At 42.5% G+C, this 24,491-nt stretch overlaps 1 protein-coding gene across 4 annotated transcripts in view; it reads right to left on the bottom strand.

The window, feature by feature from the left end:
• Positions 1–24,491, bottom strand: part of itsn2a (intersectin 2a) — a 44,598-nt gene that overhangs the window by 3,527 nt on the left and 16,580 nt on the right. For 2 of the 4 annotated variants that reach the window (XM_053478464.1, XM_053478472.1), the window contains exons 5-34: positions 21,442–21,605; positions 20,672–20,875; positions 18,953–18,995; positions 18,616–18,758; positions 18,447–18,510; positions 18,221–18,358; positions 18,011–18,105; positions 17,640–17,923; positions 15,066–15,203; positions 14,604–14,744; positions 14,311–14,398; positions 13,082–13,221; positions 12,561–12,641; positions 9,111–9,247; positions 8,633–9,021; positions 8,411–8,541; positions 7,844–8,007; positions 7,552–7,624; positions 7,280–7,461; positions 7,136–7,191; positions 6,888–7,048; positions 6,761–6,794; positions 6,565–6,686; positions 6,389–6,485; positions 5,949–6,140; positions 2,713–2,834; positions 2,161–2,267; positions 1,086–1,269; positions 865–963; positions 537–704 (exon numbers count right to left, since the gene is read on the bottom strand). In XM_053478464.1, coding sequence (XP_053334439.1) covers positions 537–704; positions 865–963; positions 1,086–1,269; positions 2,161–2,267; positions 2,713–2,834; positions 5,949–6,140; positions 6,389–6,485; positions 6,565–6,686; positions 6,761–6,794; positions 6,888–7,048; positions 7,136–7,191; positions 7,280–7,461; positions 7,552–7,624; positions 7,844–8,007; positions 8,411–8,541; positions 8,633–9,021; positions 9,111–9,247; positions 12,561–12,641; positions 13,082–13,221; positions 14,311–14,398; positions 14,604–14,744; positions 15,066–15,203; positions 17,640–17,923; positions 18,011–18,105; positions 18,221–18,358; positions 18,447–18,510; positions 18,616–18,758; positions 18,953–18,995; positions 20,672–20,875; positions 21,442–21,605 — 4,141 coding nt within the window. The remainder of the gene's footprint in view (positions 1–536; positions 705–864; positions 964–1,085; positions 1,270–2,160; positions 2,268–2,712; positions 2,835–5,948; positions 6,141–6,388; positions 6,486–6,564; positions 6,687–6,760; positions 6,795–6,887; positions 7,049–7,135; positions 7,192–7,279; positions 7,462–7,551; positions 7,625–7,843; positions 8,008–8,410; positions 8,542–8,632; positions 9,022–9,110; positions 9,248–12,560; positions 12,642–13,081; positions 13,222–14,310; positions 14,399–14,603; positions 14,745–15,065; positions 15,204–17,639; positions 17,924–18,010; positions 18,106–18,220; positions 18,359–18,446; positions 18,511–18,615; positions 18,759–18,952; positions 18,996–20,671; positions 20,876–21,441; positions 21,606–24,491) is intronic. The other 2 variants (XM_053478481.1, XM_053478488.1) reach the window with 2 other exon arrangements.

Genomic DNA, 24,491 nt, shown 5'->3' with positions numbered 1-24,491 from the left:
AACAGTGCAAGTCAGAGCACAAACCAAGCCATGATACCCAAGGAATTGTCTGTAGGACAGGACTGTATCGAGGCATGGAAGGTTACAGAAAAACTTCCTCAGCATTGAAGATCCCAATGAAAAAAGGCGTTTTATCATCCATAAATGCAAGTAGTTTGGAACCACCGGGACTCTTCCTAGAGCGGATCGCCTGAACAAAATGAGCGATCAACTGGAGAAGGGCCTCAGTCAGGGAGGTGACCAAGAAACCGTTATGAAAGTGCTACGGTGTTTCTCTGTGGAGAGAGGAGAACCTTCCAGAAGAACTACCATCTCTGCAGCACTCCACCAATCAGGCCTGTATGGTAGAGCGGCCAGACAGAAGCAACTCCACGGTAAAAGGCACATGACGGCCTGTCTGAAGTTTGCCAAAAGGCACCTGAAGGACTCTCAGAGCATAAGAAACATTTTTTTCTGGTTTTATGTGTGGTGAGTTACTTTAATTGTGGGGACGTTCTGTTCTTTTCTTTCCTTGTAGTGTTAAAACACCAGCTCACCTCGATAACCCCTTCGCACTGCACGTGGTTCTGCAGCCACTCAAGCCTGTCTGAGTTTTCCTTCTCCCTCACCCCCTCGTTAACCTGTGAGCAGAGAAGCTCCGCCCTCTCTAGCGCCTCCCTAAGGTTCACCTGGTCCACGTGTCCTGCTGGAGTGTTCTCCAAAATCTACAATCACACGGATGAAAGGAAACAGAAAGATGTTTTAAAAGAAATATTGTTTTGGAGTGGGTTGTCTCTCCTTTTCGAGAGATGAGACCCCACTCCAAGACGAGAGATGTCTTTTTACTGATTCCTTAATAGACTTGTTTGTAATTGGAGGTCTCACATTTCTGATGAGTAACGGGTAGCGTGTGATCCTCTGCATGGGCTTCAGCAAGAAGCTGGACAGCGGCATTCCTTTACACCTGTAATTAGTGGCGATTTTCTGCAAAACAGAGAGGAAACAAACCTGAACCTGAAAGCACATCTGGATCTAACTCACACACCTGTAACTGACTAAAGCAAGTCCACTAAAGCGCTGTACGTATATTCCAAACTGTATTTAACCTTTAGGAAGAGCTTGAAATCGTGCGCGGCGTCGGTTTTCTGTTGCAGCAGGGCAGCTGCGTTTAGCTGACAGCTGCAGAAGCGGATGTAGGGCTGCATGTGGGACAGCTCAGAGGACAGGATGTCTCCGATCATCTGCACGGGCATGCGCTCACCCGCCGTCTTCTTACGCACACGCAGAGCTCTGGAAAATGTAAATGTCTTTTGAGAGGAGGAATAACCACATAGAATAATGTTCCATAGGATTCCAAATGATAGAGTTTGGCACTTAGTTATAACCAGTAAATCCCAGTTTAAAGGCGGGTCCACAGACTTTTTTTGTTCAAATTCTAGTATGGGCGATCCAAAAGGTGGACCAAACTGTCTTAAGTTTTAAAAACGGAAACGGAGGGTATGAACTTGTGGGATGTTGATTTTCATGTGTGTATTTAAAGAATATTCAGCATAGGATGAAGACATCGCTCAACAACAGCTTTCAGGGCTTAATCAGTCTGAGGAAATCGAATAAAAACTAAATAGAAGTTATGTGAAATAATGGTGCTGTAGCGGAGAGAGGAGGCTTCAGAGTAGTCCAAAGGCGTTTTTTTGAAAACGTGTGAAAATCAGCCAAAGTGAAAAATGAATGGATTTCTAGAACAATCCTTTTTTCCTGTCCGGTCCCAAACACCGCTTTATAGATCCCAAACGGTTCGACCAATGTCCTTTATTTAAAGTTTAAATGTGAAGGAGACATGTGGGGTTTTTTTAAAGAGAGAGGGAGGTGGGGGGCGTATCCAACGTAGAAAAACTATTAATACAGTATCGATTTTAATCAACATGATTGTTAACAAAGTAGTCAGGGTTTTCAAGCCCTTTGATGTGCCCTGACTCGTTTCCGTGCCCTGACTCGTTTCCGTGCCCTGACTCGTTTCCGTGCCCTGACTTGACTTGTTTGTATAGCACTTTTAACAATTGTCATTGTCGCAATGCAACTTTACACAATCATAAGAGGACTTTTAGGATTTTAGGATTCTTTGTTCTGTTGCTTGTTATTCCCCTGAGTACAGACAGGTGGTGCTGTGATTCATTTACATACTTGAGCAGTTTGGTGTTGCACATGATCAGTTCTCTCCAGTTGACGAAGATCATGCTCATCTCGGCCTCAGTCAAGCGTCCCGACTCGGCCATGGGTTTGTAGAACACCTACAGTACACACACACACACACACACACACACACACACACACACAGTCACAGGACAGAAACACAATTTCCATTTTACTTTATCAGCCAAGCCACAATGACTTACTTAGAAAAAACCAGTAGTGTATTGAAGCATATTTCAGGAATGTTTCTATTTTTTAATGATGGGTTGTCTTTACTATACACATGTCTAATTTTGACATTTATTATATTTCTTAACTTATTACATCTTTTTCCAACACTTAAGAACGCTGGGAATCACATCACAGATCTGAAGAGCTAGTAGGATGACTGTAAAGCCAAGAATTTGATTAATTACTTGATTAATCAGTTACTTATGACACATTGCTCAGGTGGTGCTCCAGATCTGTGAGTCGACTACCCTTAAGACTGACTCAAAGAAACGACAATTAGGAGAAAATACGTGTGTGTGTGTGTGTGTTTACCTCAAGCACCAGTTCCAGGTCCTGGACATACGTCTGCTCCGTCTCGATGAGTTCGTGGATGTAGCCCTGCCTCTTCCTCTCCTCACAACTCATGGAGTCTAAGCTTAAAAGGTCGGCACACCCTACACATACACACATACACACACACACACACACACACACACACACACACACACAAATACACAAACACACATGCAGGCAGGCGGACATATAGACGAGCATGTAGAGACGTTGGCATGCACACACTTACAGATGAGCACACAGACCGTAGACGTTAGTGTTAGTGTGGACGTGTGTGTATAAACACAAAAACAAAGGGTTAAACATGAACACGACTGATATACTGTAACAATATGTATTACACCCGTGATCACCCGGTACATCAAGCAAGTCATTTTTAATTAAATTAATTTATATATTTATTTATTTTAAGTTGAAGTTCCACTACTAACAATATTTGTTATTATATGATTATATTTTTTATAATTTGTTTGTTTTGTTTTTTTAAATGTCTCGGTACATTCTAATACTAATAATATTTACTATAATAGTAATCAATTGCATCAAAATATGCTTATATATATATTATATTTCTATTTCTTTTATTTTACTAAAATATCCCAATACTAAAAATATTAATTACAGTAAATTACATTCCCTTGCAAAAGTATTCACACCCCTTGAACTTCTCGACACTCTTACATTACAACCACAAGCGTAAAAGTTTTTTTTATTATTATTATTATTAATTATTTTTTTGTGATCGCCACACTTTTCAGGTATTTATTATTATTATTATTATTATTATTATTATTATTATCATTAAACTATTAATGATTTTCCTTCCACTTCACAATTATGTGTCATACTTTGTGTTGGATTATCAAACAAAATACAAACTAAACAAAGAAATAATACAAAGAACTAAACAAAGTATAAATAATTTTGCAAAGCGCTGTATATAAATATAATACATAAAGATTTATTATTATTATTATTATTATTATTATTATTATAAGCAATTACTTTTTCAGACATAAAATAAAATCCCCAATCTGTTTTTTTTTTTTTTTTTTGTGAATTTTAAATGAAGCATAATAAGAGAGAAACTGCCAATAATATAGAATATTAATATAAAACTAAAATCCTAGATTAGAACTAGAACCACAGTAAATTACAGGAGGGTAAGACTTGTGTATGAGCATGCACACACACACACACACACACACACATACACACGCACGTACATGTACCGTACACATATACATTTATACATATATATATATAATGACGCGTGATTAATGATGCCATTTGCACGCAGATGAAAGTCACACCACTCGGCAAGACCCCCGGTTTAAAAACGTCTTTATTTCTCTTTCAGGTTCTGCATATAAAAGAGCAGCAAAGCTGGAGCGGGGCTTCTGTTAGAGCACACAGAAAGCAAGAGGCCGTGGCACCGCAGTGTAAGAGCTGTTAGCTGGTTGCATAGGGACGCCTCAAGTGCTATAGGATAACATGCTGCTGGTGACGTCATCGTGTGTGTGTGTGCGCGTGCGTGCGTGTTTGTTTGTGTGTGTGCTACATTTGAACAGGAAGAAGCCGTCTAGCTGTCCTATAATGTACAAGGCTTACCGAGGATGCAGTGTATGCTGGTAGAGCAGGAACACACATATTGTGTGTGTATATATATATACACGCGTACACACTTTCTCATCATATCATGGTTGGATATAAAGAGTTATGACCAACTACAAATCTCTTTCATGTCATTGTTATTTTAAGACTATAGAAAAGAACCCTTGGAACATGTCGCCCTTTTTAAAGGAGCAGTCCAGCCAAAATGAAAAGAACAACACAAGAAGTATTTACCCCCTAAACCCCTATGTCCATGACCATGGTGGTGTGTAAAGTGGGCAACATTTCAGCTAAATCGCATCACTCTGGCTGAGGTATTTCTTTAATCCGAATTTTTGTAAATGGCGGCAAATGCATAACAACGAAAGGGAAGCGGGGAAAAAAATTATATATCGAACGTAAAATTCAAAATGAGGGAACAGCCTCATCCAAGCAGAGCAGGGAGGAGGCGGAGTCTTGTATGACGCTCTCTGATTGGAGGAGGAAGAGGAAGAGGAGGTGGAGGAGGAGAAGGAGGAGGAGAAAGGGCCAAGTTCCTGAAATAAAGCAGAGATGAGGCGAGTGATGGGGAAAAGGGAACAGGGAACAGAGGAGCGGATGAGTGTAGCCATGGAAGATAATAAAGAGAGGGATGGATAACATAGATCAGTGCTGAGAGAAAGAAAAAAAAAAGAAAAAAGTTTGCACGTGAGACGTGTGACGTAATGCTCGATATATTGGCACTACGGCGGAGGCCCAAAAAAATGCATACACACCGCAACAGTTGTTATCCGTGCCCCTTTTAAAACCCCGAACTGAATTACACAGTTTTCTCTAAAGATGCCAGCAGTCGCATCATCGGTGATGCTATCATGTGATCGTCAGTAGAGAGGCGTATATTTTTCATGTTAAAGTGTGTATACGTTTTTGTTGGGCCCCTTATTTACTGAAAAAAAGTAAGAAACCTTTGGGAAATTAACAGTGTTTCAATGCAAAAAATCTAAAATATCTTCAGGATTAAACAAACCATCAGTTCAAAAAACTCTATCAGCCTTTTTTATTCTTGGTGCTTGGTGAAATCGCGGCAGGTTGTGAGATTATCATGGGATGGAGGGGTATATTATAAAAAAAGGTGAATAAATACAGCATGTTGGTTGCTCTGATCAGGATGAAATCTGATGCTTGTTTGTTTCCAAGTCATAATCGTTGCTTCTTTCGCATTGTACATAGAGGCCTTTGAGACGTTAAGGTCAAGATAAAAATATGGTTCCTCAACTGAACTTCATTAAAAAAAATCCCTGTCACTGTGTGTGTATTCGCCGCCGTTTTAAAAAAATGTCTTGTACTCCAGTGACGCTGAATTTAATAAAACTTTGGCGAGGGTCACCAACACTGAGGCCATGTCCGGGATTAAAGACAAGATCACATTAATAAAAAAGTGTCCTTTAGCTCCAAAGAGAGGACAGACAAAAAGATGGGACACTGATACTGTACTTTTCTGTTCTGTCTTTGCCTTCTGCACATTGATGCTGTTTCTTCTGTCCAGCATTCACTCTAATTACTCCTAACGTTTCTATAGCTCTTTCTGAACACACAAAAATCTCTACATTCTCGGGACTTACATTGCTGGCTGGGGTCGCACTCTGTAGTCATCTTGACGTAATTGGTCGGGAAGAGACCGGTGACGCCGTTGATTTCGCCTTTCCACCAGTTGGAGTCGTCCTTGTTGAGGACGTTGATCAGCTGACCTTTCTGGAACGTCACCTCATCCCCGTTGGCGGCTTTGTAGTCATACATGGCGATCACCTGGCACACTGAGGAAGAAGAACGAATAATATATTGAAAAGACAGCTTAATTATTATAAACGATGGCAATCATTTTTCAACAGACTCGCATCATCATAAGGTTCTGTTCAGCTTGATTGACTTAGCATCAGGTATGAGATAATGAGATTGACTGGTGTTCGTGTTCCCGCCTACCCTGAAAGCTCCCAGGCTCCGAAAGTTCACTAAGACCCTGAATAAATGATAAACAGTCAACAAAAAGATGCGTGTGACGTACGTGGCTGGGGTGCCGGAGTGGTTTTACCACTGTTGGGCTCTAGCAGTCTGACGTTTGAGGAATGAAACCAGCCCTTCTGGCGCTTCTTACCCCGAGCCTACAACACACACGTAACAAAGACCACCGATCAGATTAATTTACCTTTGGAAGTGTATCCACAGTTACGTTAAACAGACCTGCAGTTCTCCCAGCCACCAGCCACAGGAGTTCTTATGGAGAACAAGGATCAGCTGCCCCGGGTTCAAGTTCAGCTGCTCGGAGGTAACGGCCTCGCAGGATGACGTTACCTGCGCAATCTCTGAAAAAAGAAAGAGAAGAAGAGATATATAATGGGTGAAAACAGTCCCTTCTTCCTTGTTTTAAAAAACTCACCTGGCTTTTTAACGGAAGCACCACCTTTGGCAGTCTGGAAAAAGTAGTATGAAACAAATGTTAAAATCTTTCACAGTTCAGATCTTTAGCCATCTAAATAACACATCGTTATAAAATGTCTGCATACGTCTTTGGGTTTGACGTAGTTGGAAGGGAAGAGTCCCGATTGGTCGCCGATGCAGCCTTTCCACCACTCGCCCTCTTTTTCCGTTACCAAGATGACGTCTTCGGCTCGGAACGTCAGGTCACCTGGCTCGGGACTCTCGTACGTGTAAAGAGCCACATATTCTAGCAAAAACATCATCCGTGACACTCACCGTGAAATTTAAACAAAATGAAAGTTGAAATCGACGTAAAGAAGAAAACACAGCTCACCTTCATGAATTGCAGAGTCGGGCATTTCCAGATCTTCTACACTGGAATATAAAGGCCTGGAGGAAAAAAAGGAGAAGATTTCTGGTAAACAGGATCTGGTGTTGTGTTCGAGGTACTCTAGTTCCCTTTCACATCTTGACTTACTCCGTGTTTGTGTTGTTGGTGGTGGTCACCATGGAGACGTAAGTTTTGGGGAACCAGCCTTGGTTCTCCCGGAGTTCTCCGTACCACCAGTTCTCCTGCTGCTCCAGAATGGTGATGATGTCATCCTTAGCGAAGCCGAGCTGAGTGTCAGTGGTAGCTGTCCACTCACACACAGCTACGGCCTACGCACACACAGTGCCACGTGTCATTTTTTTAAACCTAACCAGACAGGTTTTAAACTTTAAAAGCCTTTGTTCAAATACACCTACTACCTGTGTGTGTTGTGTGTGTATCGCTGCAGGAGTGTGTGTGGGTGTTGGCCCCTCGATATCCACCCGAGGGATCCTGGAAAAGGAAGATAAATAAAAAATATAAAGTATCAAGAACAATAAACATGTAGGTGTAAATGGAGACAGAAACAGAATAAATTAAAAATGATATGAAAGACAGGTAAGTGTTAGATCAAACTTAGAAAGCCGACATCTTACTAGGGCATAATTCAGCACTCAGGACAGCTGCGTGCAACTGAACCGTTAAACACAATCTGTACAGACTGAGCTTTACCTAGAGTAGTCAATAGGGGGCACTGTGTTCTGTGTAGCAGCTGCTGTGGAATCTGCCTCATCGCTTTTACAGGTTTTCTCAGCGTAGCTCTCAGGAAACCAGCCGCTCCTGCCTTGGTAGGTGCCGTACAGCCACCCAGGCTCCCTCACCGTCGACTCATCCACCTGAGAGAAGTGTTGAGGGACGTTACTTTTTGAAGTAACTAATTACGTTACAAAATTACTGTCTTCAAAAAGTAATCAGTTACATTACATCATTACTTTCTGGTTATAAAAATAACTAGTTTGCGTACTTTTCCATTGAGATAGGAGTATAACAGCAGGAATAATGGGGGGAGGGGTATCGGGGCGGGGCTTGTAGGACAGTTTTCACACACACACACACTAATGGATTGGGAATGACTGCTGTCTGGCTCAAGGATTACATAAATTGTCTGAATAACGGATTACATTTTTGAAAAAATAACTAAGTAACTTAAATGGTGGACCTAACGCGTTAGATCACTCGTAACTCTAACGCGTTACTTTGTATGCACTTCTACCTATCCGTCTGACCGTGATCGTGTACCTCTATCAGACCATCCGCTTCCAGCGACAGTTCGTCAGAATTTCGAGCAGTAAAAGGATAAAGTGCTCTGTAGGTGCTCGGTGTGCTCTTCGTGCCCTGAACATCGAAACTAGCTGCTTGTACACCTGTACCTATCAAACATAAACAAGATACAGGAAGGACCATTAACAGGACACACAAACAGTGCACCAGCGTGCCATGTAAACACACGCATACACACACCTGTTGCATTTCCCGTACTGTTAAGCAGTGCAGAGAGCTGAGACTGAAGATCAACGCTGGCATTGATCACAGGATTGATCCCTCGCTCAGAGACTCCATCACCCTCCTTCTCCTGGCTGTCTATCTCTTCTGCTCTTCTTTTCTCCTCCTCCTCCTCTTCCTCTTTCACTCTTCGTTTTTCCTCCATCTCTCTCTCCTCTGCTCTCCTCCTCTCCTCCCTCTCTCTCTCCTCCCTCTCCTGCTGCGCGGCCTTCTCCTGGGCCTCGCGGAGTCGGGCCTGGGCCTGAAGTTGCTGCTCCTCTCTGAGTTTGGCTTCTCTCTCTTGAGCAAGCCTCCTCTGGCGCTCGTCCTCCTCCTTCTGCAGCCGTTCCTGCTCCAGCTTTGCCTGTCTGAGTTCACAAATACACACACAGTGGTCAACGTTTTTGTGTGTAAAGAGTTGTGTGTGAACACTGTAATGCTGCACATCTTTGATCACCTGGCCAGTTCTTCCTCTCTCCTCCTTTTATCCTCTTCCTCCTGTCTCCGTTTCTGCAGCTCCTTTACTTTTTCTAACTTCACACGGTTGAGCTGATCCAGCACGGCCTGCTGCTGCCGCTGCCTCTCTCTCAGTTCCTGCACGTGTTCCCAAGAATGCTTTATTAATGCTAGATGCGGACCTTTTGGGATGTAACATGTACTCTTAATAGCAGTCAGACTCTCCTAACCCTAATTTTCCTGACATGTATTTTGCTTTACTTACTGTATATTTAATAACATCTTACAGTTTCTCACAAACCCATGAGTTCCCAGGATTGTATGTAGTTAGGGTTCTCAGAGCCTTACATTCCCGTACACTACAGGATGTCTTCAGAGCCCTATGTTACCAGTCCACTATGTCATCAGAAGCCTACCCGACCTGTACACTATACCATCATAGAGCTACCTTCCCCATACACTATATTCTTAGAGCTCTACCTTTTACATAAACTATATAAACTATACCATCCCTGCCTTCCACATACACTTTGTCCTAATAGCCCTACCTTCCCAGTACACTATATCATCAAAGCCATACCTTCCCTATTTTCTATGTCCTCAGATCTCTAAGTTTCTTGTACACTATATCCTCAGAGTCCTACTGTAACTTCCCCATACACCATGTCCTCAGAGCCCTATCCTCCCCATACACTATGTCCTCAGGGCCCTATGTTCCAAGTACACAATATCCTCAGGACCCTACTTTCCCCATACACTATGTCCTCAGAGCCCTATCTTCCCTATACACTATGTTCTCATTGCCTTTTGGTCCCCTTACATTTTATCCTCAGAGCCTTACCTTCCCTGTACATTATGTCCTCAGACATCTTTACAATACATCTTACCCATACATTATATCATCAGAGACCTATATTCCCCATTCACTACAGGTGAAACTCGAAAAATTAGAATATCATGCAAAAATCCATTTATTTCAGTAATGCAACTTAAAAGGTGAAACTAATGTATGAGATAGACTCATTACATGCAAAGCGAAATAGTTCAAGCCGTGATTTGTCATAAATGAGATGATTATGGCATACAGCTCATGAAAACCCCACGAACCCCACGATCTCAGAAAATTAGAATATTGTGAAATTTCAAGGTTCAACATTCTGGGCTAACCTGGTTCAAAGTTTCACCTGTATGTTCTTAGAGCCCTACCTTTTCCATACACTATGTTCTCAGTGCCATACCTTTCCCATACACTATGTTCTCAGTGCCATACCTTTCCCATACACTATGTTCTTAGTGCCCTACATTTTCCATACACTATATCCTTAGAGCCCTACCTTCCCCATACAATATGTTCTCAGAGCCCACATTCCCATTACCATATGTCATTAAAACATACCTTAAACCTTCAGCTCCCAAAAACACAAATGCCTAGAGCCCTGTGTTACCAGAATGCCTTGATCCCAGAGCTGTTGTGTTCTCAGAGTCATTTGTCTTGCTATAATATTGTCATTCAACATCCACACAGTTGTATTATTTGCAAATATAGAACAATTATTTATATTTATATTTTGCGATACTGATATGGTACAAACCAAGGTAATGAAAGGAGTTCATTAATGGGGTTATAAAATGGATTAAAGATGTGTGAGTGGCCAGTAAACTCAGACACACAGATTTTTTTTAATAGATCCACAATCAAACAAACTTGAATAAAATTCACTGAAAGGAAAAGGTCATCGAATGCAAAAGAGACACATTTGCGTCTCGTAGAGTTAATAAACCTTGGTTGGACATTTGAGCCAGTTTAAGTACCCGTAATGAACCACTTCTCAGTTCTGTGAAACCTCAAGAATTATACTATGCGTTTCACATTAGAGGCCCTCGTCCCAGTTTTGCAGTCTGGTTTTTGCGTAAAGAGAAAAAGGGAAAGAAGTGACAGAACTCTCATCTTCCTCTCTTTTGCATTTCAGTGGCTTGGTCTGTTCGAGTTTACTGACGTGCTGAAAGTGAAATAACAATGGTAGCTTTAGATAATGCACTGTAGGGAGGAGGGTATGTAAGTTGGTAGGTGGGTTTTGGTAGGAACGGAAGGAAGGAACCTGCTATTTTCATAACATTCATTTAATATTAATGATCCAAAAGTGGTAAAATACAGTGGGGGAAAAAAGTATTTAGTCAGCCACCAATTGTGCAAGTTCTGCCATTTAAAAAGATGCGAGGGGCCTGTAATTCTCATCATAGTTAAACCTCAACTATGAGAGACGAAATAAGAAATAAAAAATGCCGAAAATCACATTGTAGGATTTTTAAAGAATTTATTTGCAAATTATGGTGGAAAATAAGTATTTGGTCAATAACAAAATTTCATCCCAATACTTTGTTTTATAGCCTTTATTGGCAATGACGGAGGTCAAACATTTTCTGTACGTCTTCACAAAGTTTTCTCATACTGTTGCTGGTATTTTGGCCCGTTCCTCCATGCAGATCTCTTCTAGAGCGGTGATGTTTTGGGGCTGTCGCTGGGCAACACGGACTTTCAACTCCCTTCAAAGATTTCCTATGGGGTTAAGATCTGTAGACTGGCTACGCCACTCCAGGACCTTGAAATGCTTGTTTTAAACTGATAACAGATGCCATTAATACAGGTAACAAGTGGAGGACAGAGGAGCCTCTTAAAGAAGAAGTTACAGGTCTGTGAGAGCCAGAAATCTTGCTTGTTTGTAGGTGACCAAATACTTATTTTCCACCATAATTTGCAAATAAATTCTTTAAAAATCCTACAATGTGATTTTCTGGGTGGCGACATGGTGGTGTAGTGGTCTGCACTGTCGCATTGCACCTCCAGGGTCTGAGTTCGATTCCTGGCCAAGCTTAATTCCGTCTCTCTGTGCATGGAGTTTGCATGTTCTCCACGCGCTTGGGGGGTTTTCCCTGGGTTCTCCGGTTTCCTCCCAATGTCCAAAGATATGCAGGTTAGGCTAATTGCCGTTCCCAAATTGCCGGTAGTACGTGAAAGGGTGTGTGTGTGAGTGTGTGTACAGTATGTGTGTGTGCCCTCCGATGGATTGGCACCCTGTCCAGGGTGTACCCTGCCTCGTTCTCTAAGCTTCCTGGAATAGGCTCTAGGTCCCTGCAACCCTGAATACAGGATAAAGCGGTATAGAAGATGAGTGAGTGAGTGAGTGAGTGAGTGATTTTCTGGATTTTTTTCTCATTTTGTCTCTCATAGTTGAAGTATACCTATGATGAAAATTACAGGCCTCTCACATCTTTTTAAGTGGGAGAACTTGCACGATTGGTGGCTGACTAAATATTCTTTGCCCCACTGTATCTTAGTTCCGCCAATAAGGGGTAGTGATGAGTAGATGAGTAAAGTAGACAAATGCAAAATGGAGGGATGCTCAGGGACAAGTGTGACACATGAAATAAGGAAAAAAGGAAAGCACAGAACCTTGATTAGAAGGAAGAGATTGGTTAGACAGCCCAGCAAAGAGAGAAGTCCCTGTAGCATACAGTCATCCATCTCCACTAACTACACCGAGGGCGAGAAGGAGGGTTAGACAAAGAAAGAGTGTGAGCGTATCCAAGAAAGGAGGGCATCAGAGAGTGAAAGAGCGGGTAAGCAAAGAGGAAAGAGCCTGGAAAAATAAACATTAGTATTGTTTGTTATTACTGAGTCTAAATCAGGAAAGTTACTGCATCCGGTCAAACATGTTGGCAGATATTTGAATGTTGTGTTAGTGTGTGTGTGTGTGTGATTCTTTTGTAGTCACGTTAGCATTATAGCATGCAAATAGTGTGGATCTGTAATCTCTCTGTCTTTGGCAGAGTGAAATGTCTGGGTTAAAATTTAGTTTAATCACTTCCACTATGCTTTAATAACCAGCCGATCCCATTTTAATAAGCATCGCATTTTTAAAAGTTTCAGTGTCTTGCTGTGAGATTTATTAGCGTTGTGTAACTCGCACGGACCTTCATGTCCTGCTTGTAGCGCTCCACCTCAGATAGCTTGGCTGTTGTCTCCCTCTCCAGAGCATCCAACTGCTCCTTCAACTTCCGGCAGCTCAGGTCCTTCTCACACGTCTTGTTCTTTACGTCGTTCACTCCTGCAGCTGAGGAAAGGACAAAAATAATAAAGAGAAATGTGGAAGATCTATCTGTATGATGGGGGTATCCAAAAAATTTCCAAACCAGTTTTGCACTGACCTTCATAAGTCAGTGTGCCAAAAAACATCCTCCTGTGTACATCAGGAGCTGTGCGACTGGTGCTATTCTGACCATGTGCATTACCTCGTTTGCTATTTCATCATGGTTAGCAAGTTAGAACAAAGAGTAAACGTGATGTCCTGCATGTAACTAGACAAATCTACCACAGACACATTTTACATGATTCAGCAAGTTTACAGTGAAGCTGCAATGAGCTGTTTGAGGTGTTTTAAGTGGCACACACTTTTCAAGAGCAGAAGAACAAAACTGGAAGTGGATGAGAGATCAGGAAGACCTTTAATGAACTCAACCACAATTCGGCCATTTGTGCATGATGGTCATCGGAGAACAATCCACAAAAAAACGTTCAGGCAATCCCATGAGCCATGTTGCTGCCAAGTTTCTTCCCAAGCTGCTGACCCAGGAGCAGAAGGAACATTGCATCAAAATCTGCTAAGAACGCCGTCAGAGTGAAGTGGATGACCCTTCTTTCATGTTAAGGATCATTACCGGTGGTGAAACTTGGGTGTATGGGTACAACTGATTTAACAGTGAAAGACCCATCATCTCCAGGACCAAAAAAAGAGAGGCAGGTCAGCAGCTGTACCAAGTGTGTGATTTAGAATTCCATCAGTTCATCAATCCATGAATTCACTTACCATTCCATGCATCTATCTCTGCATAGATTGACCGTATATGACCATATGTGTGCTTTCCCGCCATTTATTTGCCTTTTCATCCTAGCATCCATCTATCAACATATCCATTCATGGATTCATTTTTTATCCCCTTTAATGCTCAGTGCATTTGTACTGTACACTTATCCAGTCATCCATCCATATACTATTCTACTTCTACTTCTTAATACATCTGCTCTCTTTATCTAACCACATGTCCTTCCATCCATCAATTTGTCATCTATCCATTTCTTAATGCATCTATAAATGGATTTTGTGTGTGTGTGTGTGTGTGTGTGTGTGTGTGTGTGTTCTTACAGCTAGTGTTGCTCTGGGTGAGATCTCTCAGTTTATCCGTCATTTTCTGTTTCTCTGGAGCCAGATTATTCATCTGTCTCTGAACATCCTGGAAAACATTTTTAAAAAAGTTCTGACATTTACAGTATACTGTAGTACAGTATGTACTATAGTAGCTATACAAGAGAAACCACCCTAAAACATCTGTATTTAAACCTTTGACTAGGTAGAGCTTAGCACATTTTTTTCTTTGTTTTAAGGTGCATCTGAGAAACCTAAGAAATTCAACATGTTCAAGCTGCATCATTGCGAACCTCAAACTGCAGCTGAAGGGAGTTGATGTCAGCGATGCGTCCGTCTCTTTTCTGATTGATAAGCTCTAGCTCCGCCCTCTTGACCCGCCTCTTGCTCTGGGCATCGCGGAGACAGTCTGAGATTTGCTTGTGCCTGTTTCCCTGGGAATTTATAATTTCATAAGAGGTGTAAGTTCAAGTACAATCTCATTTATTTCCATGCTGAGCTGCTACTTCATGTGTCACAGGTGATTTGTAAAGTGTATGTAAATGGTTGAGGTAGTATCACTGCAAATAAATGTTCTTATCTGTCTCTAGCCCAGGGAAATCTCTGTCCAATGCAAATCATGGCACCATGTCACTTTAATATCCGCTTCTAATGCTGTGGCTTTACTGAACCAACTTTAAATAGTCAGATTTCAAATCAGATCTGGCCTGAGGAATAGACAGTGTGTGTGTTATTGTGTAAGACGGAAGTCTGACCACAGCCTCCAGCTCTTGCTCCAGACTCCTCTTCCTGGCTGTGAGTCTCTCAATATCTCTCTTCTCTTTTTCGCTCTGAGCCTGAAGCTCCACCCACTTCGTCTTCTCCCACTCCATCCGCCTCTGTCGCTTCGCTGCCTGAAAGAGGGGAACAGCACGATTAGACCTGAATTTACAGACACAGGGTCTTAGAGTCCCTCTGAAGAACGGGTGATCTCTGTTCCTGTGTGTCTTAATGAAAGGGGTGTGGCTTCTATAAATGTCTTACACTGAAAGGGGTGTGACCTCTATACCTGTCTCTCATTTAAAGGGGTGTGGCTTTTATACCTGTAATCTGACAGAAAGGGGTGTGTGGCTTCTATACCTGTAACCTGACTGAAAGGGGTGTGGCTGCCATACCTGTGCCTGACTGAAAGGGGTGTGGCTGCCATACCTGTGCCTGACTGAAAGGGGTGTGGCTTCTATACCTGTCTCTCATTTAAAGGGTGTGGCTTCTATACCTGTAACCTGACAGAAAGGGGTGTGGCTTCTATACCTGTCTCTCATTTAAAGGGTGTGGCTTCTATACCTGTAATCTGACAGAAAGGAGTGTGGCTTCTATACCTGTAACCTGACTGAAAGGGGTGTGGCTTCTATACCTGTCTCTCATTTAAAGGGTGTGGCTTCTATACCTGTAACCTGACAGAAAGGGGTGTGGCTTCTATACCTGTCTCTCATTTAAAGGGTGTGGCTTCTATACCTGTAATCTGACAGAAAGGAGTGTGGCTTCTATACCTGTAACCTGACTGAAAGGGGTGTGGCTTCTATACCTGTCTCTCATTTAAAGGGTGTGGATTCTATACCTGTAATCTGACAGAAAGGGGTGTGGCTTCTATACCTGTAATCTGACAGAAAGGGGTGTGGCTTCTATACCTGTAATCTGACAGAAAGGTGTGTGGCTTCTATACCTGTACCTGACTGAAAGGGGTGTAGCTTCTATACCTGTAACCTGACTGAAAGGGGTGTGGCTGCCATACCTGTGCCTGACTGAAAGGGGTGTGGCTGCCATACCTGTGCCTGACTGAAAGGGGTGTGGCTTCTATACCTGTCTCTCATTTAAAGGGTGTGGCTTCTATACCTGTAACCTGACAGAAGGGGGTGTGGCTTCTATACCTGTCTCTTATTTGAAGGGTGTGGCTTCTATACCTGTAACCTGACAGAAAGGGGTGTGGCTTCTATACCTGTAACCTGACTGAAAGGGGTGTGGCTTCTATACCTGTCTCTCATTTAAAGGGTGTGGCTTCTATACCTGTAACCTGACAGAAAGGGGTGTGGCTTCTATACCTGTCTCTCATTTAAAGGGTGTGGCTTCTATACCTGTAATCTGACAGAAAGGAGTGTGGCTTCTATACCTGTAACCTGACTGAAAGGGGTGTGGCTTCTATACCTGTCTCTCATTTAAAGGGTGTGGCTTCTATACCTGTAACCTGACAGAAAGGGGTGTGGCTTCTATACCTGTCTCTCATTTAAAGGGTGTGGCTTCTATACCTGTAATCTGACAGAAAGGAGTGTGGCTTCTATACCTGTAACCTGACTGAAAGGGGTGTGGCTTCTATACCTGTCTCTCATTTAAAGGGTGTGGCTTCTATACCTGTAATCTGACAGAAAGGGGTGTGGCTTCTATACCTGTAATCTGACAGAAAGGGGTGTGGCTTCTATACCTGTAATCTGACAGAAAGGTGTGTGGCTTCTATACCTGTACCTGACTGAAAGGGGTGTAGCTTCTATACCTGTAACCTGACTGAAAGGGGTGTGGCTGCCATACCTGTGCCTGACTGAAAGGGGTGTGGCTGCCATACCTGTGCCTGACTGAAAGGGGTGTGGCTTCTATACCTGTCTCTCATTTAAAGGGTGTGGCTTCTATACCTGTAACCTGACAGAAGGGGGTGTGGCTTCTATACCTGTCTCTTATTTGAAGGGTGTGGCTTCTATACCTGTAACCTGACAGAAAGGGGTGTGGCTTCTATACCTGTAACCTGACTGAAAGGGGTGTGGCTTCTATACCTGTCTCTCATTTAAAGGGTGTGGCTTCTATACCTGTAATCTGACAGAAAGGGGTGTGGCTTCTATACCTGTAACCTGACAGAAAGGGGTGTGGCTTCTATACCTGTAACCTGACAGAAAGGGGTGTGGCTTCTATACTTGTACCTGACTGAAAGGGATGTTGTCTCTATACCTGTCTCTCAATGAAAGGGGTGTGGCCTGTATACGTATGTGTCGCAGTGAAAAGGATGTGGCATTTATGTCTGTCTGTCTTAAACAAAGAGGTGTGGCCTCTATACTCATCTGTTTCAGGAAAAGGGGTGGGGCCTTTACACCTGTCCGTCTAAGAGAAAGGGGTGTGGCCTCTATACCTGTCTGTCTCAGTGAAAGGGGTGTGGCCTTTATACCTGTTTATCTCTTTGAAATTGGTGAGGCATTCATACCTGTCTGTCTCACAGAAAGAGGTGTGGCCTTTATACCTGTCTGTCCCAGAGAAAGAGGCATGGCCTCTCTCCCTTTCACTCGAGACATTTGTGTGTGTTTCAAACCCACCTCCTGTTTCTCAAGCTCCTTCAGTCTCTCCTCTTCTCGCCGTCTCTCCATCTCTCTCTGCCTCTCCATGCGTTGCTCCTCCTCTTTCTGTCTTTGCAGAGCCTCTCTTACTCTTCGTTCCTGCTCCTCCCTCTCTCTCAGCCTCCTCCTCTCCTCCTCCCGTCGCTCCTCCTCCCGTCGTCTCTCAACTTCGCGCCGCTGCTCCTCCTGCAGGGCCTGCCGCCGCTTCTCCAGCTCCATGCTGCCTCGCTGGAAGTTCTCCCGTAGCTTATCCTCAAACGACACTAAGATTACGTTAAAGAAGTTATTAAAAAGTTATAAAAAGTACCATTTTTTAAACATTTGAAGACAAGAAAGCAGTGTGTGTTTACCATTGCTCTTGCTCTTGTGTGCAGGTTCTGGTTCGATGGGCTCAGTGCTGATTAGAGGAACGGACCCGTTTGGTAGGTCACATGACTTCGCTGTTCTACACACACAAACGTTATTCAGTAACCAGCACTAAAACATCAATATTTTCAAAGCTACCTCTACTTGGCCTTACTATCTATAGTTATGCAGATTTATAAGTGTGTGTGTGTTACCTGAAAGATGGTGGCAAGAGATCAGCAGGTAGGGTCAGAGGTAACGGACGTCCCGTTTTGGCCATGTCCACGAGATGCATAGCCAGAATGAACTCTTCTGCTCGTAGCTGACCATCCCGATCCACGTCTGCCAGAGTCCTAATGACACACACACACACACACTCTAAACAGGTGTACAGGTGTAAACACATCCTGTATATGTAACATGTTGAGGCACTGCACTCACCAAATGGTGGCCAGTTGCGTCTGGGTGAGATTAGAAGACATGAGAGCGTTCCTGACCTGTGGACCTGTGACCCCACACACTAATTATAAATACATTCACAATATCCCATACCCCCACCTTATCACCAGCCCAACCACACACACACACACACACACACACACACACACACCTGACAGGTATCCCGTCATCAGCTTGTCCAGGACATTGAACTGTTGGCGGTATTTGAGGCGAGACGACTGAGGCACCGCCCAGTCAGACATTCCAGTTTTAGGGGAGTTGCTCGCCAGGGAAGTGGTGGAGGAGGAGTTTGAGCTAATGGCAGGCAATGGCAAATCACAAATCACAAAATAAAAATTAAAAATTAAAAAGTGTTCTATGACAGACAAGCTAAAGTTACTTGAATATCATCTAGTGGTAATTCATGTAAACGTGACATTGTTATAATTGTGAAATCAGAATGCAGTGAAATAAAGATCAGGTTTCACCACCCGAGTCTGATTCAGTACCTGCTGGATGCCAAGTCCAAGAGTGAGTGAGATTTACTCAGACCTGGAGAGAAAGAGAGTGGGAGATACACTAAAATATCGGGCAGTGTTTCTTTCTATATATTCATTCAGATTTAATCCCAAACCTTTAATCCTGGTGTACAGTGGGGGTAATAAGTATTTGATCCTCTACAGATTTTCTAAGTTTGCCCGCTTACAAAGAAATGAAGGGTTTATAATTTTCATCATAGGTTTATGGTAAAGGATTGAGACAGAATATCAAGCAAAAATCCAGAAAAAGCACATGATACAAATGTTATAAATCGATTTGCATTTCAGTAAGGGGAAATAAGTATTTGATCCCCAAGCAACCAACAGTAATGATGGCTCCCACAGACTGGTTATGTGCTCACATGATACACATATCTATTTAAGAAGGAGCTCCTAACAACAACGCGTAATGTGTACAAAAGCCACCCGACCACAGATTCTCTATCTTCCATTCAAATCTCATCACTATCAGCAAGACCAAACAGGTGTCAAAGGAAGTCAGGGACAAGCACAAGGCTGGGACCTGTACAAGGCTGGAATGGGCTACAAAACCATCAGCTAGAAGCTTGGTAAAAAGGAGACAACTTCTGGGGTGATTATTTGCAAATGGAAAAAATACAAAGTAACCATCAATCGCCCTCAGTCTGGAGCTCCATGCAAGATTTCACCCCATTGGGTAAGAATAATCATAAGAAAAATTAGGGATCAGTGCAGGACTACAAGGGAGGAGCTTGTGAAAGATCTCAAGGCAGTTGGGACCACAGTCACCAAACCACACATCGGTAACATGATATGCCGCCAAGGATTGAAATCAGTGCAGTGCAGCAAGGCCCCCCCTATTTAAGAATGCACATGTACAGGCCCATCTGAAGTTTGCCAATGAACAGAAGGATTGGGATAAAGTAAGACCAAAATTGAGCTCTTTGGTATTAACTTGACACTCCGTTTTGGGCGGAAAAAAATGCAGACTATGACCCCAAGAACACCATCCCTACAGTTAAGCACGGAGGTGGAAACATCATGCTTTAGGGCTGGTTTCATGCTAAAGGTACAGACTGACTTTGCTGCATTGAGAGGTTAATAGACGAGCCATGTATTGTAAGACTTTGGATGAGAACCTCCTGAAGATGGGTCGTGGATGGGTCTTCCAGCATGACAATGACCCAAAACATAGTGCCAAGGCAACACAGGAGTGGCTCAAGAAGAATCACATCAAGGTCATAGAGTGGCCTAGCCAGTCTTCAGACTATAATCCTATAGAAAATTTATGGAGAGAGCCGAAACTTTGAGTTGCCAAGCGGCAAGCAAGAAACCTTAAACAGTAAGAGAAAATCTGTAAAGAATAGTGGATCAAAATGCGTCCTGGGATGTGTGCGAACCTGGTAACCAACTACAAGAAAAGTCTTACCTCTGTGCTTGCAAACAAGTTTTTTTCCAGCATGTACTAAGGCAGTTTCACTTGAGGATCAAATACTTATTTACCTCACTGAAATGCAAATCGATTCATAACATTCGTATCATGTGCTTTTTCTGGATTTTTGCTTGATATTCTGTGTCTATCCTTTACCATAAACCCAAGATAAAAATGATAAACCCTTAATTTCTTTGTAAGGGGGCAAACTTAGAAAATCTGCAGGGGATCACATACTTATTTCCCCCACTGTATATGTGTTTGTGTGGGTGTATTACCCGGGGCTGGGGTCAGCATGGTGGCAGTACCATTGGGTAAGGCTGGCAAACTGAGCGAGTCAGGAATCAGAGGAAGAGGCAGCAGAGGTTGCACAGCTGGCACAGAGTTCAGAGAGGTCATGGAGGTCATGGAAGAACCGATGGGCATCGGGGTCAGCATGGGCATCGTAGGCATGATGGATAGGTTTGGCATTGAGCCCATACCTACAAACACGCACACCCGCACACAAACACACCGTTTCCATTGTTCAGTCGACACAGACACAATGTTCTAGACTTACAGTATTAAACATAAATAACATCTGCTTTAGGAAACGTCACTTTACTGCTTTAGTGTTCTATTATTTTCAATCAATGATCCTTGAATACAATAAACCTGAATCACTGCTTATATCCTCTGACTTGTTTCCCCGAGCCTTGTTATGATTCCACACCATTAATTCGTAATGTACTGGTCGTGAATAATTCACTCCATTTATACACGGGTTAATCGTTAGCACAGGAGGAAGTTCTTTTACATTCTGGTGATGCTCAGGCTGTAAAGGTTGCTATTAAAAAAGGTTCACTTACTTCCATCCTTGTTATTAGGATTGTGGTATTAAAAGGCCCCCTTGACATTTAAATATCCGGTCTTTGATAATAAACTCGCCCTTACTGAATCAAACTCTGAATCAAATGAATAAAAACCCCATGTAAGATGAGCTGTTTAAAAGAGCCGGATTATTTATGCGAGCTGTAACGCGCACGGTCGCTTCTGACACACGGTTTACCGAAGCGCGCCGATGATGTCACAACAGGTGTCGGGGTTTGCTTCATGATGATTGGCAGAGACGAGGGGAGGGGCTGACCCTGGAGCTGCAACTTAATCAACTTCATGGCGATGGAGAACTCCAGACGATCCATTTTCCCATCCTTCCCCATGTCAGCCAGTGCCCTGGAAGTGAAATACAAGAATAGATAGTGAGAGATGGGCCGGAGAGAGAAGGAAACAGGGGGAAAGAGAGAGACGGAGGTGATGTATTGCCCAAAGAGAAATGAAACTCTGGAAACCGTTAAAAGAGAATGACCCACTTTTGTATTATTGTAAAGCTCTGCAGTACTACCACACCACTATAGCCAGTACACAGATCTTGTACCTGAATATAAGTTGAAACACATTAGGTAAAATATTACTCAAGTAAAAGTAGAAGTATTCCATCCTTAAGCTCACATTTTGATTTCAAACACCTATAACATTACTAAGCATGTCGCAACGGAAACGCAATTACGTACATTTTATCTTCTGATCAAGCTACTGATATATGAAATATTCTCTATTTCCTTAAATACATTGGAGCCTCGGATTCCAAGCATAATTGGTAATAAGCATAATTGTAGCGGACTCGTATTTCAAAATACTTGTAAATCAAAGCAAATTTTCCATAAGAAATAATGGAAACTTAAATTATTCGTTCCACAGCCCAAAAAAATAAATACAAAAAAAATTAATACAAAATATAAAGTAAAAATAAAACTTTTTTTTAAAAACCTGACAGATAAGTGTTTCCGTTTATGAGCGCAGGTGCTGTTTGTGTGTGTGTGTGTGTGTGTGTGTGTGTATGTGTGTGTGTGTAAAAGGCCACAATGTCCAATGGCAAAGTGCAAGCTGATACAGAGAGGAAGAAAAAAATGGATCTTTAACCTCTCTAATGAGACTTGCTTTTGCTTTCCACATGCGTTGTACATACACACATACAAACACAAAATTAAATATATTTTACGTGCATATATCCGAGGGAACTCAAACTGAACCAAACTATCTGGCCCTAAGCAGAAACTACACTGTGGCGGACTATCTGAGCACGGTGACTGAGAAACACCCTGACGAAGTACAGACTCAGTGAGCACCGTCTGGCCATTGAGACGGGGCGACACAGACAGTCCTGGCTGCCCCGAGAGAGGAGCCTGTGCCAGCACTGTGCACTCAATAAAATAAAGACAGGGCTGCACGTGCTCACTGCATGCCCTAAATACTGTACCAGCGCATTCACACTGAACACTTAAATAAAAAACAATCATCACGTATCATACAATATTCCTGGTTTAACACAGGTTCTACGTCCTGTTGGAGTCGTGCCACATCCTGTTTGAAGTGGTTACATTATGAATCCTTTACCTAACAGGTACACACACTTAAACACACACTGCGTCCTGAGTCTCAAATCCACCACCTGTCTGTCACATACTCACATTTAATGTAGACTCTGTAATAAAATGTGTGTATGCGTGTGTGTGATGTAATCAGAATTTATTACACTCGGTATACTTTATGTCTTGTCTACTACACTGAAAGAAAACCAGTAGATCTCTTGAAGTTTTAACGTGAACGTTTACTCCCTCATGCATTATTAATCCCGTTTCTGTTTGAAATCGCTTGGCACTGAGCAGAGGTTCAGAGGAAGTTCACTCGATTTATCGACAAATCTTTCATTTCCATCTGCACAGCACAGCAGCATGACTTCTCTCGGCATCGTTAAGCCTAAAACAATGACATCACTCAGTCATTCAACCGAAAAACTGTACATCGTCACTGCAGTTAATACACTCGTACACTCTTATTCCTCTTACACCATGTCTCACATCCATAACGGTTAAAGGAGGGCGCGTCTTACTTTTTATCTGTTTACAGTTTAACAAAAACAAGCTCGCATTATCACTGATGTCACTGCAGCGATAAACTTTCACCGCTTGTCGTGATAACTGAGAAAATGGGAAAACATTGTGACCTGGTATTTTTTGAGACAGGCTAACTTTTGGAGTCATGTTACAGAATATCATAAAAGGAACATTTCTTGCTGTGTGTGTGTGAACGGAATTGACCAATCACATCCATCGGTTTAGGCGTGATCTGATTGGCTGAGAGACTCTGCTCGAGTCTCAAGGGCAGAAACTGAACTTGATGAACTATGTAGGTCATCACTGTGTTGATAAACTGTAGGAAAAGTTATAATAATAATAATAATAATAACTCGATACAAGTTTTTTTTAGCAAATCTGTGAAATCAGCTAATTTCTTCGTATCCGTTGTTTAACGGCGGTTGTAATCCAGTAGATTACATCAGCACCAACTGTAGGTTTTATTCTTCTCATCTTCTCAGCCTCCTAAAGGCTCATTCCCCTTTCTTCTTCTTCTTCTTCTTGTTTTACGACGGTCGGCCTCCGCTAAGTTGCATTACCGCTAAATTCTGCTCTGCGCCGTTATCATTCAGTTGAAGTGTGAATGTCTTGTTCTTGTTTTTGAAGGCTCATTCCCATCTCCATCAGAGCCTTTTACATGAGCATCAGCTCCGCCCCCAGGGGAGAGGCGTGGTTTGGCCTAGGTTGCCGTGGCAACCCTGTATTCCACGGCTCTCACACAGCTTAACATCCCCATTCATCTATACAGAGAAACGGTAGTCTGCTTCGGAGACTTGTAGCGCAACAGATCTTAGGCCTAGAGCTTAGACGTTGAATTTTTTTGCCATGGAAAGAGGCTTTACTCTTTCTTAACGTGAGGTTTAATGTGTCTACTCTAAAAATTGTGATTTTAGGAGCAAGCTAAACAAAAAAACTCTGGAAATTTAAAGAGTGTAAAGTCTTATTGTTGTAATAGGATTTTTGGTTTGGTTTCGGTCTCCAACAGCTCTCGGTAACGTCCAGACTGTTTTATGTATTTGATTTCTCCATTTATTGTTTAGAACAGTCAGGAGACCTGCCTCTACGATTTAATATAAGTTTTATGGCAAAAATCTTTTAGTTAGAGCGAAATTGAAGTGGAGGTAGTTTTTTTTTGCTGATTCAC

The sequence above is a fragment of the Clarias gariepinus genome, chromosome 2 (assembly GCF_024256425.1).
Source record: "Clarias gariepinus isolate MV-2021 ecotype Netherlands chromosome 2, CGAR_prim_01v2, whole genome shotgun sequence".
Taxonomy (NCBI): domain Eukaryota; kingdom Metazoa; phylum Chordata; class Actinopteri; order Siluriformes; family Clariidae; genus Clarias; species Clarias gariepinus.
Note: the sequence above shows the minus strand (reverse complement) of the source record. Positions and strands in the feature narration are given on the sequence as shown.